The 17,335-nt window shown below is 45.0% G+C and overlaps 1 protein-coding gene across 2 annotated transcripts in view; it reads right to left on the reverse strand.

Annotated features, from left to right (window-relative positions):
• Positions 1-17,335, reverse strand: part of Nachra3 (nicotinic acetylcholine receptor alpha3 subunit) — a 68,737-nt gene continuing 51,402 nt past the window's right edge. Inside the window, exons 4-14 of one of the 2 annotated variants that reach the window (XM_076897588.1) lie at positions 11,619-11,758; positions 11,507-11,551; positions 8,610-8,719; positions 7,917-8,097; positions 5,711-5,826; positions 5,264-5,432; positions 2,747-2,883; positions 2,184-2,303; positions 903-1,085; positions 618-831; positions 1-548 (exon numbers count right to left, since the gene is read on the reverse strand). In XM_076897588.1, coding sequence (XP_076753703.1) covers positions 351-548; positions 618-831; positions 903-1,085; positions 2,184-2,303; positions 2,747-2,883; positions 5,264-5,432; positions 5,711-5,826; positions 7,917-8,097; positions 8,610-8,719; positions 11,507-11,551; positions 11,619-11,758 — 1,613 coding nt within the window. In that variant the 3' untranslated portion in view covers positions 1-350. Of the gene's footprint in view, positions 549-617; positions 832-902; positions 1,086-2,144; positions 2,304-2,746; positions 2,884-5,263; positions 5,433-5,710; positions 5,827-7,916; positions 8,098-8,609; positions 8,720-11,506; positions 11,552-11,618; positions 11,759-17,335 lie in introns of both variants that reach the window. The other variant, XM_076897587.1, reaches the window with a different exon arrangement.

Genomic DNA, 17,335 nt, shown 5'->3' on the forward strand with positions numbered 1-17,335 from the left:
AATGGCTGAACAAACATTGTCAACGATATATTATATATTACCAATTGTTTTTGGATCGAGAAAAAGTGGCGAGTGAGCGGATTAACGCTAAACAGACTTTTTCGTACAACCTATATAAGTACCATCGAAATGATTGACAGCGCTTGGGTGTTCACCCCCAAAGAGTCCCTGGTCAACGTGAACGCATTTTATATTTGTCCTTACGTTGTTTGCGTAATACATTGTACATGTATATACGTGTGTAGACGTACGTATATATGTATGCGTTTGGGTGTGTATTTATGTACGTGTGCGTGTGTGCGAGTATGCGTTGTACGTGAAGGTAATAAACGAAACTGAACAATTGTCTCTCAGAGGCTCGTGTTCATGTGTGGTTTGGCAGTGGTGGAGGCGATCTCGGACAGTCGCACGTCGATGGGCATGCGATCGTCGTACAGCGTCGGCGCCTGCAGGATGATCCCCGCCGTACCGACAACCACGGCTAGTGTAAAAATCCACAGGAATAGCCTGTCGAGCACCATCGCGACGTACTTCCAATCTTCCTTGACCTGCGGACCACACCCCTTTCGATTAATCGCGATTACTTTTCGGATCGTACGCGGAACATTTTTACGTACTCTGGTGGAGTCCTCTTCCCTCTTCGTATGGTCGGCTATGAAACGAATGCCTTCGATGGCCTTGTACAGTTCTGGGCAGTGATGCCAATGATGAAGCGTGTTACAGAGAGCGTCCACGCTCTCCTCGGTCGGCAGTTGCGGTGGAGGAGCAGCCGTGGCCGCTGGTGAGCCGTGAATGCGGCACGCGCTTCCCAAATTCACCGCTTCCAATTCCCTGACGGAGCGAATATATTTTTTCTTTCGCGATTCAACTTCGACAGACCTCCGATCGAGATATCTACGTACCGAGGGTGTAATTCGTCCCGCGAATCGAGACTCGGGAACAGAACGGAGGACTCAACCAGCTCCGAGGCCGAAGTCTCTACAAAGAGAGATGGATCCCGTAATTCGAGACCGTTGCACGTTCGGACCATCACCCGTTGACCGTGATGACCACCCATGCTACGTTTGTCTATCTGGTACTGCGGCCTGGTGGGATATCGAACGGAAAAGATACAGTTAGGAGATACCAACGATACCAATAATCTCAATAAAATTGATCAGTAAACAATACGTTTGGATATTTCAACTTTGTACCTACAAGTATCAAATTCGTATTGTTCTCTACGATTTTTTGTACAACAAGCAGTTATCGTTAAAGCTCTAACGGAACTAGTTGCAACTGTATGTATAGAAATGTATATTTACAAATGTTTCTTCGAAGAATCTTTTCTATACTAAATCGTATTATCGAAATGACACTTCGCTTGTACAGGCGATATGATCGTAGTAAGGCGATGGTATCAAGCATGTCGATGGACGTGGCGACAATTTCTCATAATCGATGCGATCAATTACATACTGGGCTCAGAGTTACGTTGCAAAATGGCGTGGAGAAAAAGTTCCAACAAGGTGTTACGGCTCAGTGCTGAATTGTGCATAACGTTGGTAACGGGACTGTCGGACTATCGTGTTAGCATTTACAGTGACTAATGTGCAGGATTCCGAATCGTTCGAACGAGACAAATGGATCTGCGATTCCTGTTCGGTTCCTGCCCTCCTGTGAATGTCTTCGTCTCCTTACTCATCGCAATCTCAGCTTTCTACAATATTTTCAACGTTTCAATGTATCTTCGATATCTTCCCCTTCCTGCGATTCGTGCATTGCGGTTCCTCGTACGTTTTGTCCCAGGAAATTGGTGCAAGTGAAACGAAGGAAACCAAGATCATCGTCTCGCTTGTACTACAATCCTCACGGTGCGCAATTGTATTTACAGAGTTTGTTTGCAACTCGACCGAAACTGGAGATCGGTAAGTGTGTACAAATTCGATTCGAAGTTTGGTGAACAGAGAAAGAGAAAGAGAGCGTGAGGTGAGAAGGGGGTTAGAGAAAAATATAGAGAGACAGCGAGAGTGGCAGTGGTTGTGCTAATGGTTGCAGACACGACGTGACACTAACGTCACGCGCGAGGCCACTAATGAACGTTCTAATGCTGCTTGGCATAGGCCCAACGGCTGGTCCGAATGCTCGGTAGAATCATATCTTGCCTGGAATCGTAATCGGATCTCTTCGAAGACGTATTATACCTGCGCATCACCAGTAGTCTTGGCAGAACATGGATAAAAACACGACGGACCCACGGTGCCATCACGTGCGTCTGTGGCGACCGGAAGTGAACATTGAGGACTACCACGGTTACGCATATACTGAAAACAGACATCAGATTAGATTACGCTCTTCGTTTTACAGCTAACGAGTACACATCTTGGCAATGTTAAACGCATTAATTTAACAAATTTAGTCCCCTTTAATTTGTGTGCTGGAAACTTGTAACTAGATTGGAGTCGCGCGAGTTGAAAAAGTTCAATGCCAATTAAAGTATCCACCGTAGGATCTCCAGCACGAACAAACTGGAATTAATATTAAAGGGCGGCCAGATGCAACTTGGCTATAGTACATGCGACTTGCAGTTTGATTGATTAACCCTTTGAGTACCAGAGAAACTGCCCGCAAAGGTATCAACGCCGTGGTCACGATTCCACCGTGGGACACACAACCTCCGCACCCTCTCGAAGGCGCTCAAAGGGTTAATCGCAATCGCAGCCCGATCTCATCCGAAAATTTGTAATACTTATCGACAAAGTTGTACCTGAAAGTGTCTAGGATCATGGTGAAAAGGACGAATTTACCGAGGAGCGGTACCACGAGCGATGTGGGCGGGATAATTTCGGCCAGCAGGAGGAAGAACACAGTCAGCGACAGCAAAATCGAAATCGACAGGCTGACCTGCAAATTGAACGGTCGATTATGCCCGAACGGGTCCGAGAGCGATGTAAAATTAAAGGGAACATAGAATAGATAGAGGAAACACGGTGTAAAAAGGAAGGGGGGAAAGACAATATTCGAAGATCGAAGAGAACATATTCCGATTCGGCTCAGAATTTGAGGGGTGTGCTCGAGCAAAGTGAATTCGCCACAAAGAGACAAAGAGCCCTCGAGGTTAAGTGCGAAGAACAAAACGCTCCTTTCATTCCCTCATGACACAGTATTGTATCTGGAAACGTGTTAAGGTCGTGCCGTTGCTAGTAACAATATACGCGAATCGTATACACGCGCACGATTAAATGCAAATTAGAAAAAACGTAAACAACGTCGAGCGTATCGCGTTCGTTAAGAAATTCGTTTCTACTGTCGCGGATCTTTCGCTCGAATCCGCTTTAGAACGATCCCCTTTAAACTTGGAGCGCAACGTCAACGAAGCGGTGTTGTCTTAAAAAATTCATTTCCAATGAATACAGGCAACGTTTATTTACCGGATTCCGAATGCTGGTTACGAGAGGAAGATCCTTACGGAAGTAACGCCGAAAGTTTCGAGGCGGGCGACGGTGCGCTTGCACGGGAGAGGCAGACGTAACGCGGGCGTTTCGCGACAAGTCGCGGTGTAGGGTTGAAATCAGTAGGCAAACGAGAAACGAAGAACAAAGCCCGATTCGAGAGGGTATTGTTTCGCCGGGCTGGCAGCATTCATCTAAAGTAGCTAGCAGATTTGCCGTTCAAGCCGGATCCGTGCTCTTTGTCGCGATTGCCCTTTTCAAACGGGATTCTCCGTGAAATTTTTCTGTTTGGGCCACGGCGATGCACCGGCATCGAGAAGAATCATCCTGGAAAGGGATGTGCTTTGATATCGAGACGACCGTTGTTTCGGGGGTGAAGATGAGAAACGCGACGGAGAATGGGGAACACGTTCGCTCGTGCTCGTCTCTTGAATAAATAATTAATATTATGTATCCTGAGAATTCGAAAACGCGTATGTAATTTAATAAACAGCAGTACCTATTGAAAACGAAAAGAAAAAGTATTGTATCATCTAAGCCGTTTCAGTTTCGAAGTCCGAAGGGAGAAGTTCGACCGCGAACGTGCGGAAACAGTTGAAACTTAAGCGCGAGCCTCGATCTTCAGACGGTGTCCTCACCGGAACGAATCGAAGGTGTCGGCGAACGGTTGCGGATGGCACGCTGACATCTGACCTTCTCCCCCGTATTTTTCTCACCGCCTGGGACGCCCGCGCGACGGCCACCCTCTTTACCCTTTTCCACGGCTGTTTCGAGGCAGAACAATACGAGTGAATTATAGAGCCGCACACGGCGTCAAGTGGGTATCGGCTCGAGGTCAAGAGTCCACGAGGAATGGAGGTCGAACGGCATTTAGAGGTTTGCATTCCGACGATGGATTTTGATATTTGACCCTATCCGCCCCGGAATTCTGATCGAACGAGTCGACTTCCATCGAGATCTACACCGCGAAACAATATTTCCCATCGCCCTCCTCGTTCAGAAGTTTCTCAGATTTTGTGAAGCATGGGACACGCGCGCACTGTACTTTCTCCGAACAAATATTAATTATCGTATTTTATACGAATTTCTGTAATATTTAATCGAGTACTTAAGAAATTTGAAAGAAACTTTTTGGTTACTTTTACTACCTCGAGGGCGGGGGGTTGAACAATGGTTGCGTCGCGTTTAGCGGGAGGCTGCCACGAATTTAATATCCTTTATTGGCTTTACTTTCCTCTCGAATCGGCCTCGCACCAACCAAATTTATCGATACACTTTTCGCGACGCCCACCGGCTCGCGGTTCTTATATTAAACTCCCGGAAACACCGGCGAACTTTACCCGCTCGTAAATCGCGCGGAACGATCGGCCATGCTTTACCCAGTAATTTAAAGCGGACGTTTCCCTGCGGATCCGCGGCTCGCGCTGAACCGAGCAGCTACGAGAATCTTTCATTGATTAAAAAAGAGCGTTAACACAAATGTTCACAATCATTTTTGTGCAAAATTCCGTCGACAGTTTTTCTCTCTTCTTTTTAATATCATTCCACGAGAGGAAGTATATTAATAAAAAAGAATAAATGTAATTAATACTAAATTGTGAAATATTTCGTTGAATAAATATAAATATAATTCGTATGTAATTAGTCGAGCGTATAATTAATCGGGACGTACAATTTGATGCTGAAACACGTAAACATGACACGTTAGGAAGTTGTATTTAATTAGACGGGATTAAATTAATCGAGCAGGATGAAGCGTAAAGGGTGCAACAAAACCGGGAGAGAAAAAAGGGAGACACGAAAGGTTTACGGGCGAAATAAATGCTTCCTACCTTCTCGCCACTGTCGCTTGGCAAATAGAAGACCAACACCGTGAGAAACGAGATACCCATGCACGGTATTATAAGGTTGACGGTGTAAAACAGAGTCTTCCGTCTCATGGTGATGTTGAACGTGATGTCGAGGTAGGGCTCGTCGCAGCACGTGTAAAACTTTTCATTTCTGGAAATGAAAAAGCTGGTTACACCCGCGTCTGGAAAGAACGCTCCGCCGCGGCGAGCGCGCGGATTGTTACCCCCGTAATTGGCTTTTAAACGGACGCGTGATTCTCTCCCTAGCGTGGAAACGGAGGAAACAAGGAAACGTTCCCCGAGATTTCGTTACGTTGATCACGCTTTCGTTTCGGATGGTATTCCGCGAGCAAATCCCCGGTTCGCTGGGAATTGGGCTGGGCCGGGGTGGTAACAGGAAACGGGCGGTTCCACGGGGATCTGTCTTACCTCACGGCTGGGACTTCGAGGATGTCCCACTCGACGGAAGTGTAAAACTCCGTCAGATCGACGCCGATATCGACGATGTTGCTGCCCCGGATCTCGTCGATGTGTCGAAGATCGACCTGTGCAAGTTTTCGAAAAATTGATTATTTCAATATTTCTGAACACGATTTTGTTAGATATACGCGAAATCAAATGAATTGTTTCTGGTTCGATGGCTGGTTCTTAATCGTTCGCTTTAATTGTTACTCCAACGAGGACTTATCAGTTTAATGACATAATTTCGTGAAAACAGGACGTATCAATCGGTTAGCCGAGGAAACGCGCGGCATTATGGTGGATGGGTTTGATCCACTTGAACGATGAAATGCTACTCGATGTTCCTGATATTTGCGTCCATTTCTGCCTGTTAAGTCGGAGTTAACGAGATTCTCCGGCGCAGTTGGGCCGGAATCCTCGATTATTCCTTCGAGACAACGATTCGAGGCGAAACACCGGGATACTGCGCCATTTGACGCTGCAAAGTCGGCACTCGACACAGAAATTTCAGCCAAACTGCTCCGCGAAAATATACGACGGTTCATCGTACGAAAATAACAAACCTATTTAACTACGGTACATCAAAATTCGTCGAGAATCTCTCAACGATAATTTATCGATGTAAATTTCGAAAATTAAGAAAAAATAAATTGATTGATCGAGCTTCAGTTTCGAAGGATTAATGATCTGGTCCGTCACTTAGGAGAACGATGAAAATGAATTTCCAAAAGTATTTAGTCCAATAAAACGAAAATGATGCCAATTAAGTATAGGTATGGGCATTTAATAGAGGAAAACATCCCGTTCGATGACAGGAATTGACGATCCTAACATCGACACGTGTGGTGTGTGTCCTAACCGATCGTTAAAAGCGTCTCGCGTAATCATCCCCTATGGAATGTCCATTTCGTATCCCGTATATAATGCTGATCGATAGGGTATGTGCTTCTTATTAAATGAACCTGATGGATATCCCGTCGCCGCGTCTGATGACGCATGGACAACGTATTACACCCGCGCGCACTCATTACACACACAAACGGTATGTATTATTCATCGAGTAGTATAGATATTTTACGCGATACTACTCGCGCCGTTGCACGACAATCGTCCAAGAATAATGACGCGAAAACGATCTCGCGCTGCCCACTTGTGGCTTCGTTACACGTGAATTCTTCTTCCGTTCGATCGTCCCGCGATTTTGTAATGATGCGTCGATTAGCAGCTGTTTTTCTTCCATATACTTGTGATACGTGTTTAAAAAAAAATTGTAGAGATATTATCCATCGATCGTCAATTTGAATACGTTTTCACGGAGAAAACGACATGGAGTAGAATTCCATCGATCGATGCGATGATCGATCGGCGTCGGGTGAAAAAAAATGTGGCGACAGAGGCGCTTAATATCCGCAGAACCTCCACGTATCGCGTGGACGAGATATTAATCATTGGAAATTTATGTGCGTTTCATTCGGTGCACATCCGCGGCCGTGGTGCAGAGGCCTCATGAATAGTGATAAGCCGGGCCGGGGTTTTCGTACGAGGCGTGCAATAACATGCAAATAAACAAATAGCCGGCGCCGTTCCCTACGAGTGACTCGCGCGCCGCGTTAATTCCACTTTCTTAATCTAATTTCCGGTACCCGCGGCGTCGATGCCTTCCGATTGCTTTGATACGCGGTCTGAACACGCGTTTCACGATCAGCGACCATTTTATTCGCGACTGTACTCTTTTTCATCCTTCGTAGACGTACGAAACAAGAAGTTTTTAAAAAACCTATATGAAATATTTATTATTATTCTTCTCTTCCTCGAAACCCTTCACTCTTGAAAATGTAGCATTTGTGGATACAAGTGGAACGTGGGTATCGCAGGATTTTATATTCCCTAAAGCTAGTAAGCCAAAAATGGACTTTCCTTGTACACCCGCGACTTATTGAGAGATTTATCCTCCCTCTTTTTTTATTGCGAATTGTGTTAGAAAGGGGTTGGAATATTTTAATGTTCCCTCTGTGGAAGCGAGTTAAAAATCGTTTTACAGAATGGTGTATAATTCAGTTCATATCTCAGCTGGAAGCTTTGAACACGCACTTCAATTTGCTGCGTGTGGGAAGGAGTTCTTATTAGTTGCGAGAAAGGCACGAGGGGGAAGTAAAAGAATGGTGGTCGTTACCTGGAAGCCATCGTAAGTCCACGAGCCGAACTTCATGACGCACGTCTGCTCGTCGAACGGGAAGTATTCTACGTCGATCTCGCAGGAAGACTTGTATATCGCCGGTGGCTTCCACTCGACCCTGCCTGTATAATTTAGCGTCGCCTTCGTTGCCAGCGTCACCTCGAAATTACCGTCGGCACTGGACGAATCAAACGGATAAATTCACCGGTTAATCGATCGCGATACATCCACCCTCGTTAACGACGCCTTTCCGATAACAATTTCCCTTTGATAATACGAGCGCAAACTAGTAATGGGCAAATTATTTATTCATCTAATTATCGCGGCCAGTTCATAAATATTCAAATCATGTCAGCTTCTATAAGTGACATTTGTTCGCCACTGCGGGAACCTAATTTATGTTGCGAATAAACCTATTTAGGTGAGCTTTTTGTTACTCGCGAATATGCCAGCTTCTATCACGGAACGAGTTAAATATTCCGCCAATTGTTTTGGCGTTAATAGTTGAAACAATGGAGTGAATAGGTAACGCGGAAGAGAGTAAATGAAGTTCCGTCAGGAAAATTTGGAAACTTCGGGGGTCACTCGAAGCAGTTCTCCAAATAATTCAAGGCGATCTCTCGTTTCGAAGTTAGAACGACTGGCTGTATATTGAGATTAATTTGCGGAGGGATTAAAAGATAGCCTTACTTGTTGTACAAAACTATATCGGGCCTCCATATATGATCGGATGGGACGTGCAGCATTTCCACCCCACCATATTCCTTTGGATCCCATTTTAACTTGTAATCGTACCATGACTGCAAAGAAACAACAATTAAATTAGACAAGAAATTCACGCGAAGGATGACGAAGAAGGTTGACGCAAATATTTCTGAATATCGATGCGAGGATCGATTTTAAAGGTGCAACAGGAAATGGCACCCCTTTTTTCACAGCTCCGTGAGCAGGGCGCGAGGATATTCGAGCTCGAAGGTCTAGGGATATTCGAGGGGTAAATTACGAAGCATACGGAAACGTGTCCCAGAATCGTTCCTGTTTCCTGTATCATTCGTGCGCCGTTGCCCGATTATCGCCCGGCTGTTCGTTCTTTTCAAGCTGTTCCGCCAACGGATTGTTTCCGTGGAAAACGGGTGCCTGCCACCGGCAGCAGGCTTACTTTGTTCGCGACGTTCAACAGTTTTGACGCATGTCAGCTCTCACCCTCATCGGATCAGATTCCCGGTGAAATTAATTAAAACGAAAGGAAGGATGAAACGGAACCGTGATAGGGTGTACACGTTGGGCAAAGTGCCCGGAATTGCACATATCTATCTCGCGTTACGCCATTGTTCCGAGTGTTCCTTTTTTGCGAGGGGAGTGAGAGGAAAAAACACGCGAAAAACAAAGTCACGGAGAGCTTGGAAATATTAAAAGCATAATTTAAATTGGGAATGAAATTTATTCGTCGATAGTGAATCGATGTCACCGGACGTTGTAACTATTTTTTATTTCGCACGATTGAAATGTTTCGCACATTTTTACGTCGATTGTGGAAAAAGAGGCACAACGATGGAAAATGTAAAAATGATCGTGTTCAACTGTATGTATGTCGAGCTAATTGATAGGAGGGACTCGCGGAGAACACGCGACGGAATGTTAATTAACGCGAGCCGGGAGATTTTTTTTTCTCTGATAGCTTTCTCTGAACACTTTCATTTGCGAGATTAAAAGGTGGAGAAGAAACAAATCATTCCTTAATAGAGAAAAAGTAACGTGGTTCGTAGATTCGTGCAATTGTTTGTAATTAAGCCAATGGACAATAAAGAAATTAATTTAATAGTATCGAAGTAAGTGGAAAGAAAGATACCAAAGAGATTAAAAAAGTTACACAGAAGCGAATATACAGGAACGACGAGGGTCTGACTTGTACTGTCCGATACTCCTTAAACGGAAGACATCTGACCGATCGCTGATGTTTTCTACTTACTCTACTTAAACGCAAGACGTTTTCTACTTACAATTTTATTACATCCTCAAAATCTTCCTATGGATGTAATTAAACTCGCTATTCCGCAATAATAATTCTGGAATAGAAGTTTGAACTCACCCTTTGGATTCCAATACAGAGAACGGTAAAATTATTCAACTTTTACATTCCGTGAAAGTTATCTATGCGCTCGAATACTTATGCCACAGGGCGAGAGTTCGTGAACATCAACGAACTAACTATTCCGCTATGCCAGAGTGTTATTTCTTGATACGCATCGCCCCGTAGCCGCTTAATGGCGTCACGCAATGCACGTTTAATGCAGAGATCGCGGCTTTTTCACGTTCAAAATCACGATCTCACGGATAAATCATTCCTCTCATTCCTAAGCAATTTACGAACGAACAAGTTTCGTCTTCTGAGAAATAAAATATTTCTCTGACAGCACGATACTTCCACAGCATAAATAAAATTTCTTAATGTATTCCTTCAATCTACAGCACAGGCTACTCGTAGCGATCACGAACAAAGTGCTCGAAAGCACTGGTAAACCAAGCACCTACGAATTTCACGCTCTTAATCCTCTCGATAACTCTCGAGCCGTCTTTACACAAGGATTAGCATCCTTACAGGGAGTTTACCGATAAAATCGATCGCAGAAACAACGGTCTGGCCGTAAACCGAAAGGTAGCCTGAAATTCGAAGGAAACCGCTCCAACCTCATCCACCCCTTCGTTCGCGCACCCCGTTACACGTGACCAACGCTCCATTAATATATGCAGGGCCACGGGAGGGTCTCGACGGACCACCAATATTTGATCTGATTAGATATCGGTGTCTGTCTTTATGTACCGACGCCCGGTGACGTCGTCTAACAGATTAATGACCCGCAAATACCACGAGCCCCCTCTACACTCACTCGAGATCGAATATTCGTTTTCGACGGACCGATCGCGGATTCAATCAAGAGAAATTGAGCGTTAAAAATGGACGAGCGCTACTAAAATTCTTGATCGCCTCGCGACGTTTTATATGCCTACATTTCTTCGTTCGTATCATCGTTTCGAACTACTTTCTGTTGCCTTCTAATTGCATTCGGGGCGAAAATCGGGGTGATTATACTAAATCTACCAGTTTTTCTGTATGTAAATGTTTTTCAAAAATTCGACTAAACGACGAACAAACTATTTCAGTCCTCGAAACTCGGGATATTATTTTACCAACGTTCATTTTTTTTTCTAGATCAGCCTGTGTTCGTGAGATCGGGTGAAATGGCTGTAAAAAAAAAAATAAAAAAAAACGAGGAAGGTAGGGGAAAGGGGGCGAAATGAATGCACGGAAACGGATGCGAATCTGTCTTACGTAATCTAGCGTTCGAAAGTGGGTTGCACGGTTCACCGGACTTATTTTGCGACCCTCGAGTGGAAGCTCCTGGCCGATTTTCGTTTTACCGACCATCCGCACGTATCCGCGCAAAACAATGCCCCGCTGCCGCGACTCGAACGATCACCAGAAATAACCTCCTCGACTTTACGTTTTCCCAAACAACCCTTGTCTAAGAAAAAATTCTACAAAATTCATCACACACACACACACACACACAAAGAAATTATCGTACCTGTTCGACCCAGAGGTTCGTCGTCATGATTTGATTCTTGAGATTCTGCGAACAAACGAATCGTTGCGATAGAAAAATTCGACGAGAAGTATATTTTCTAGTTCATACTTACTACATCGATCAGCTGCGAGAGTTTGAGCTTGATTTTAACGGTGAGGGCGTCTGTGACGTTGACCACTGGACGAACCAGCTTGTTGTAATTCGACAGGAGGTCGTCGTACAGCCGCTTCGCATCTGGATTTCCTGAGCATCCTGAAACAAGCGCCCAAACAAGGAAGAAAAGAATAACCCACGTTAAAAACGAACGGCGTCACATTCGAATTTATAAACGACGCGATCAGGATCCGTGTGCCGTCAATCTTCCGGGGAACAATTGCTAGCCGATTTCGAGTAAACATCGCGGGGAGATAGTTTTAATTTGATTCTATTCCACGCACAGTTTCGATTCCCACAAATATGACGTATCAATCGTTGACACAGCGAACGGTTTTCGATAAAAGCCTCGCCGCGAAGTGATTTAACGTGGCTTTCTTTTTTTTTCCCGCATGGAGAATGGCCGATTTGCTCGCGCAGAAATGGAAGGCAAACAGGCCAGTTTCGGTTTTCAACGGTTCGATGCGAACAACGTCGACCGATCGTGAAAAAAAGGGATGGGCTTCTGTTATTCTGCCGCACGGGGATCCTGAAAAATTTATACGTATCGGCACTCGCGTGCGTTTAAACCGTGCATCACTTTTACCGAGGATCTATTACAATTATCAAATAGAAACGAATATAATCCTCGACAAAATTGCGGCAAATAAAAAACAGTAACTGATTCGCATAGTAGAATTCTCTCAAAGCTGTAGAACCCACTTCCGTTGGAAGAAAGCAAACGAAAAATACTTTATTCAAGCTACTCAAAGAGAATGTAATATGGCGAGGAGAACCGGAAGCGCATCGGATCGTCGAAATTAATAATTCAACGATCATGCTCAGGAAAGAGAACATCTCAGAGAGTCTCGTACGAAGTGGTTTGAGATCGAGAAAAGTCTGGCAAATAATTTGGAAAATTGTACAATTATTCCGTAAACGTACAGTTTCGAATTGACTCGCATCAAAGAACGGTATCGATATCACCGATTGTGCCGCTGGATGAAACGGAGACAAGCAGCGAACGCCGCTTAACGTTTCCATTAATTTTGTAATAGATTTCGCTGGCACGGCCCGGTACATATTATTTATCGTTTCCGAGCATTATATTATCGGTGTTTTACGAGCTTCCTGGAGCGGTACCAGGATGGTTCATAATGCGCGTCAACGTATACGGGGCGCAACGCTCGCTGCGATTTCAATTTTGAAGCGGCGCCAAAATATTTACACGGGCACACCTTGCACGGTGCTCGTCTTCTTTGCGATGCACATACGTTTGATACCATTTTTAAATTGTCATTACGTTTCGACGCGTTGAATACTTAATAATGTCACCGAGAAATTTCACCGCGATAGTCGCATATTCACAATATATTATCTGTAAACGACGTTAGAATAGAAGCAAGATGGAGATTGCGCTGGCTTCACGGAGAGAAATTCTCACCCCAGGCACCTATCAGCGATATCGCGAACGGGTACACCCTGGAAGTGGGTCTGGCAAGCGAGGAAAACGTGTCGCAGGGTCTGCGAGAATAGGATGGGCTCGGGGTGGCCGCGTACAGATTCGGTGGTGGTTCCGGAGGTAAAGTTGATAGGGACGTCGCGTATCGCCGCCGTCGCGGTGCCGCCGGAGGAATCGATGGGGGTTGTCGTTTACCCCGAGCATCGCCGGGCGCAATGAAATAAATCCGAACGTTTAAAGGCCGCTATCTGTTCCGATATTATTCGAGGAGTACGCCCGTGCCTCCTGATCGAGGCAAATTTATACGTATTGAAAGTGCACCCAGCGTCGCATATTTAAACTCGATCGCTGGGGCGCAACAATTTTTCGTTTACCTTTCACATCGTTTTCGGGCGGATTTAAAATTATATAGGGCGAATAAAACAGGGACCTTTAATTCTCTGTACATATATAATATTTACTGTATCGTCGCGTGGTTTATTTAAGAGGACGTTTAATTAACTTTCGATAATCAAAGAGAGATTTGCTTGGTCTATTTACGAGGGGAATTTTAACCGATTGCAATCGCTTAATCTGAAAGTTACGACTGCTACAAACAATTCGGTGATACCAGATATGAATAAAATGAGAATGAATGGAAGATGCCGCAATTGCAGCGGTCTAACTTCTGTTCGGCAAAGTGCGACATTTTGACAAAGCGGTCGCACCGGAAGGAGGGAAATGAGTGTACTTTATGGAGAGACAGACCCTCCGATTCAAGAATCTGTCACGGATTCCTGTTGTTTCAGCTGTTGCTTCGACAACCGACAACAGTTGTCCACGACACTTGCGTCCATCCATTTTGTTCGAAAATGCAGGATGGAATTACAGCGCGGTCCGTATCACTTTAAATATATGGTTGCAACGCGCGCGTTATGAATTCTCTGAAAAGCCACCGGATGGAATAACATGATGGACAGGTGAATAATATACTCGCGATGACATTTCTATCGGAACGAAATTGCAAGCTCTGCGCGTCACGTAATGCACCGGCTTGGAGGCACAATGATAACCCGTGGCACGAACAGATGGTCATCGATTCGATCGCAATCTTTCGTGAGTGATCGTTTAACTAGCCGGAAATTACGTGCGCCCCGATCGTGCCTGACTTCGTTTTCGGTGGGAACGGATGCAAACTACATGAATCGTTAACTTCGACGATCTCGCCAATGAAATATCACCGCGCCCCGAAACTTGTCAAGAACTAATTTCAAATCCCTCCTAATAATTCGAACGCTCTCGTAATTTCTGTGAAAAGTAAAAGGAAAGCAAAAACTATCCGTCGTTCGATATATGTTGGCTAGAATTTTTACGAACTTTTATCGATTCGACGAGTATTCAAGACGCGAACGGACGTGGAAACGAGCAAAGGAGCGCTTGTTATCGACAATGCGACGAGGAATAAAAATTCATTCGGGTCGAGGTGGATTTTGACTGTGGCGTAAACGTTAATGGAATCAGACGGACAGGCAGCGGCTCTTTTCCACCGTCCCCTATCGAGCGATTACAGTAGAGACAGAGGAATCGCGGGAACAGCGCCGAGGATTTCGACTGGGTGCACAAAGCACCCAGTTCGCGAGGTTGGCCAATTTGAAGTGGGGCTCCGCTAGGCAAAACCGATTACTCGCATCCCCTCTGGTGGCTCGTGTTTTTCGTTGGAATTTTTTTAAAAACCCGTACGAGGTACAAGGATAGGATAGAGATACGACTTATTTTAGAACGCACCTCTCGACCGTGGATCTCGATGTGAATATATGTTCTTGCTAATAAAATTCCTCCTTTCACATCGCATCGCAAACTAGATGCAATTAGAAGCTGCGGATTTACGACTGGCAAAGATGCCAAGTTATCCCAAGAATATCGAAAATCGTTTGCTCGTTCCTCCATTTTCCCTGCAGCTAAACTTTCGCATGTATATTCAAACGTGTCTCGAAAATCTTTCGGGATCCAACACGGTAATCCACGATTGAGTCGGACGATTCCCTGGTACCTGGGATCAGATTTAATCCCCGCGATCGTGGCTGCGGACGAGGAGGGAAACGAAGAAAAGAAGAGGGAGAGGAGAGGAGCCTTGGTATCGGTTGTCGGATCGACGTCCGTGAAATTGTTGCTGCTCGAAAAGGGTCGGGGGTGTACGGCTGGGGCAATAAGAACAAGCACTATATTACCAGCACGATATTGCGTTTCGCGCGCGACGGGATTGCTCGATGAGCCGGACATATCGAGAAATATCGAGGCCCGTCGTGGCGGACGTTTAAAAGACACTCTACTCACGGCTCGAGTGCCCACTTATCCGGCTGTTTGTTTCCCGGTAAAACTTTTCAGCCGTGATTTTTCAATGAGGTAACATGGGCCGTTCCTTGATCGAGGATCGAATCGATACGAGGCAAAGAGGGGACAAGCTGAAACGACTAGAAACGAGATGCCATTCCCGGCTGTGTTCCTTCGTTTCTTGCCGGTACCAATATGCCAGCAATTGAGAACGAAATTCGTGCGGAATGAGATACTCCAAGTTCCGTAACTGTTCTAAAAAGGGTATGTATTATAAGCATTTGCAACGCGGTCGTCCGAATATAAGGGTACGGATAAGGAGTACGAGTTAACGAGTGGTCAGACGAGTAGTGTAAATCTCGACTAATTGGCTAAGTAGAATGAGATCGCGTTTGCACAGACGACCCTCACGGGCTGATGTTTATACGGATAAGGGAAACGAGACTATGACTCTTCAGTCAGGTAGACCGAAAGATTGTTCCTATAGCGATAAGTATAATAAAAGTGAGCACTTTAACATATAAGGATGCAATTGAAGGAACAAGTTGGAATAGAGTATCGTCATTTTTAACGAATTCCAACATTTATCGCCAGTTTGTCATATATGGGAGGCAGTTCCCCAATTTCTGCTCTTTTCCATTAAACTAGATTGCTCGGAATACCCGTCTGCAATCATGAACAGAGCATCAATTCCCACAAACGGAACACCGGTCGAACACCTGTACCTCCGCCGCATTACAATACTGGTTGAACGCGAACCGCATATTAAGCACTCGTATTAGGATCCATACGGGCATTCAGTTACGCGCCTGTACGCATGCACCCCGAGCCAATCTACCCACGCCTCTTTTTTTTCCCATCCAAACGTGTCGCTTCCAAGTTTTTCTTCTTAAGCAAAGTTTCATTTCAAATTCACGAGGCGTGATCAAACTTTTGATTATTTCGCAAGAGATTCAAATTGGCTCGCTTCACTTTCTTCTCGCGCCTCGAGATCGATACCGGATACGCACGATGAATGGTTAAATTTACCGAACGGACGACTCCCGCGGAGTTAATCAGTTTCTCTTTCGAATGGCTCTCAATTACTGGTCTTAAATTTAATATTCAACGAGACGTCTTGTCTCGGTTGTACGAAGATTTTCTTCGGCAAAGACACGAACCAGCCGCAACTTGGCCTTTGACGATCTCTAGATAATTCATCGAATCGGGTCAGATCGTCTAGCCGAGACGAGCATGAATTTTGCAACGCGTTTTCGTTGCACCCTGTTGTAGCTGTAATTTCGAGCGAACTTTATACTTCTTTTTTTGTGTCTCAGCTGCGAAGCCGATTAAAGCGTTCGTTAAACATTCCTCGTAAAAGGAGTGGACGTTGATGACCGGCATTGTAAGCGCGCGGGCGGCCAACGAAATATTTACATGTGAATGGGAGCCAAGTGAGTAAGGCTGATGCATATGCAGTAGCCGGCGTATCTTATACGATAGTTATTCGTCGTCGGTTATATTTGGCGGTTTATTGTCTAGAGATGATAGGTTTCGCGCTACGGCGGATCTGGACTTTACAATGGGATGGTAAAGTTAGAACGCGGATTCTATAGGCGATCGTGGCCGTGGCGGTTCGTGTGCGGCGGACTTGAATTCTGAACTTTCCGATTTGAATATTGAATATTTAAATTTGAAACTTGTACCGTCGATGGTTCGAGTTCGAAAACGTACGACCCTGATTTTGAATTTCTTATTATTCGAACTTTGAACACTGTGCCGTATCAATCGTTGATTACTGAAAATCCCCATTTTACCTATATTATAAACAGAGTGACTCGTTTGCATCACGAACGAACGCGTCACCCTGCGTTTCAATAGAGAAACGGGCAACTTCTGCAGGCTGAATTATTTATGGCTCTCTCGTAATTCCGGGTGATTCGACG

Source organism: Xylocopa sonorina, chromosome 7 (assembly GCF_050948175.1).
Source record: "Xylocopa sonorina isolate GNS202 chromosome 7, iyXylSono1_principal, whole genome shotgun sequence".
In the NCBI taxonomy this organism is placed as follows: domain Eukaryota; kingdom Metazoa; phylum Arthropoda; class Insecta; order Hymenoptera; family Apidae; genus Xylocopa; species Xylocopa sonorina.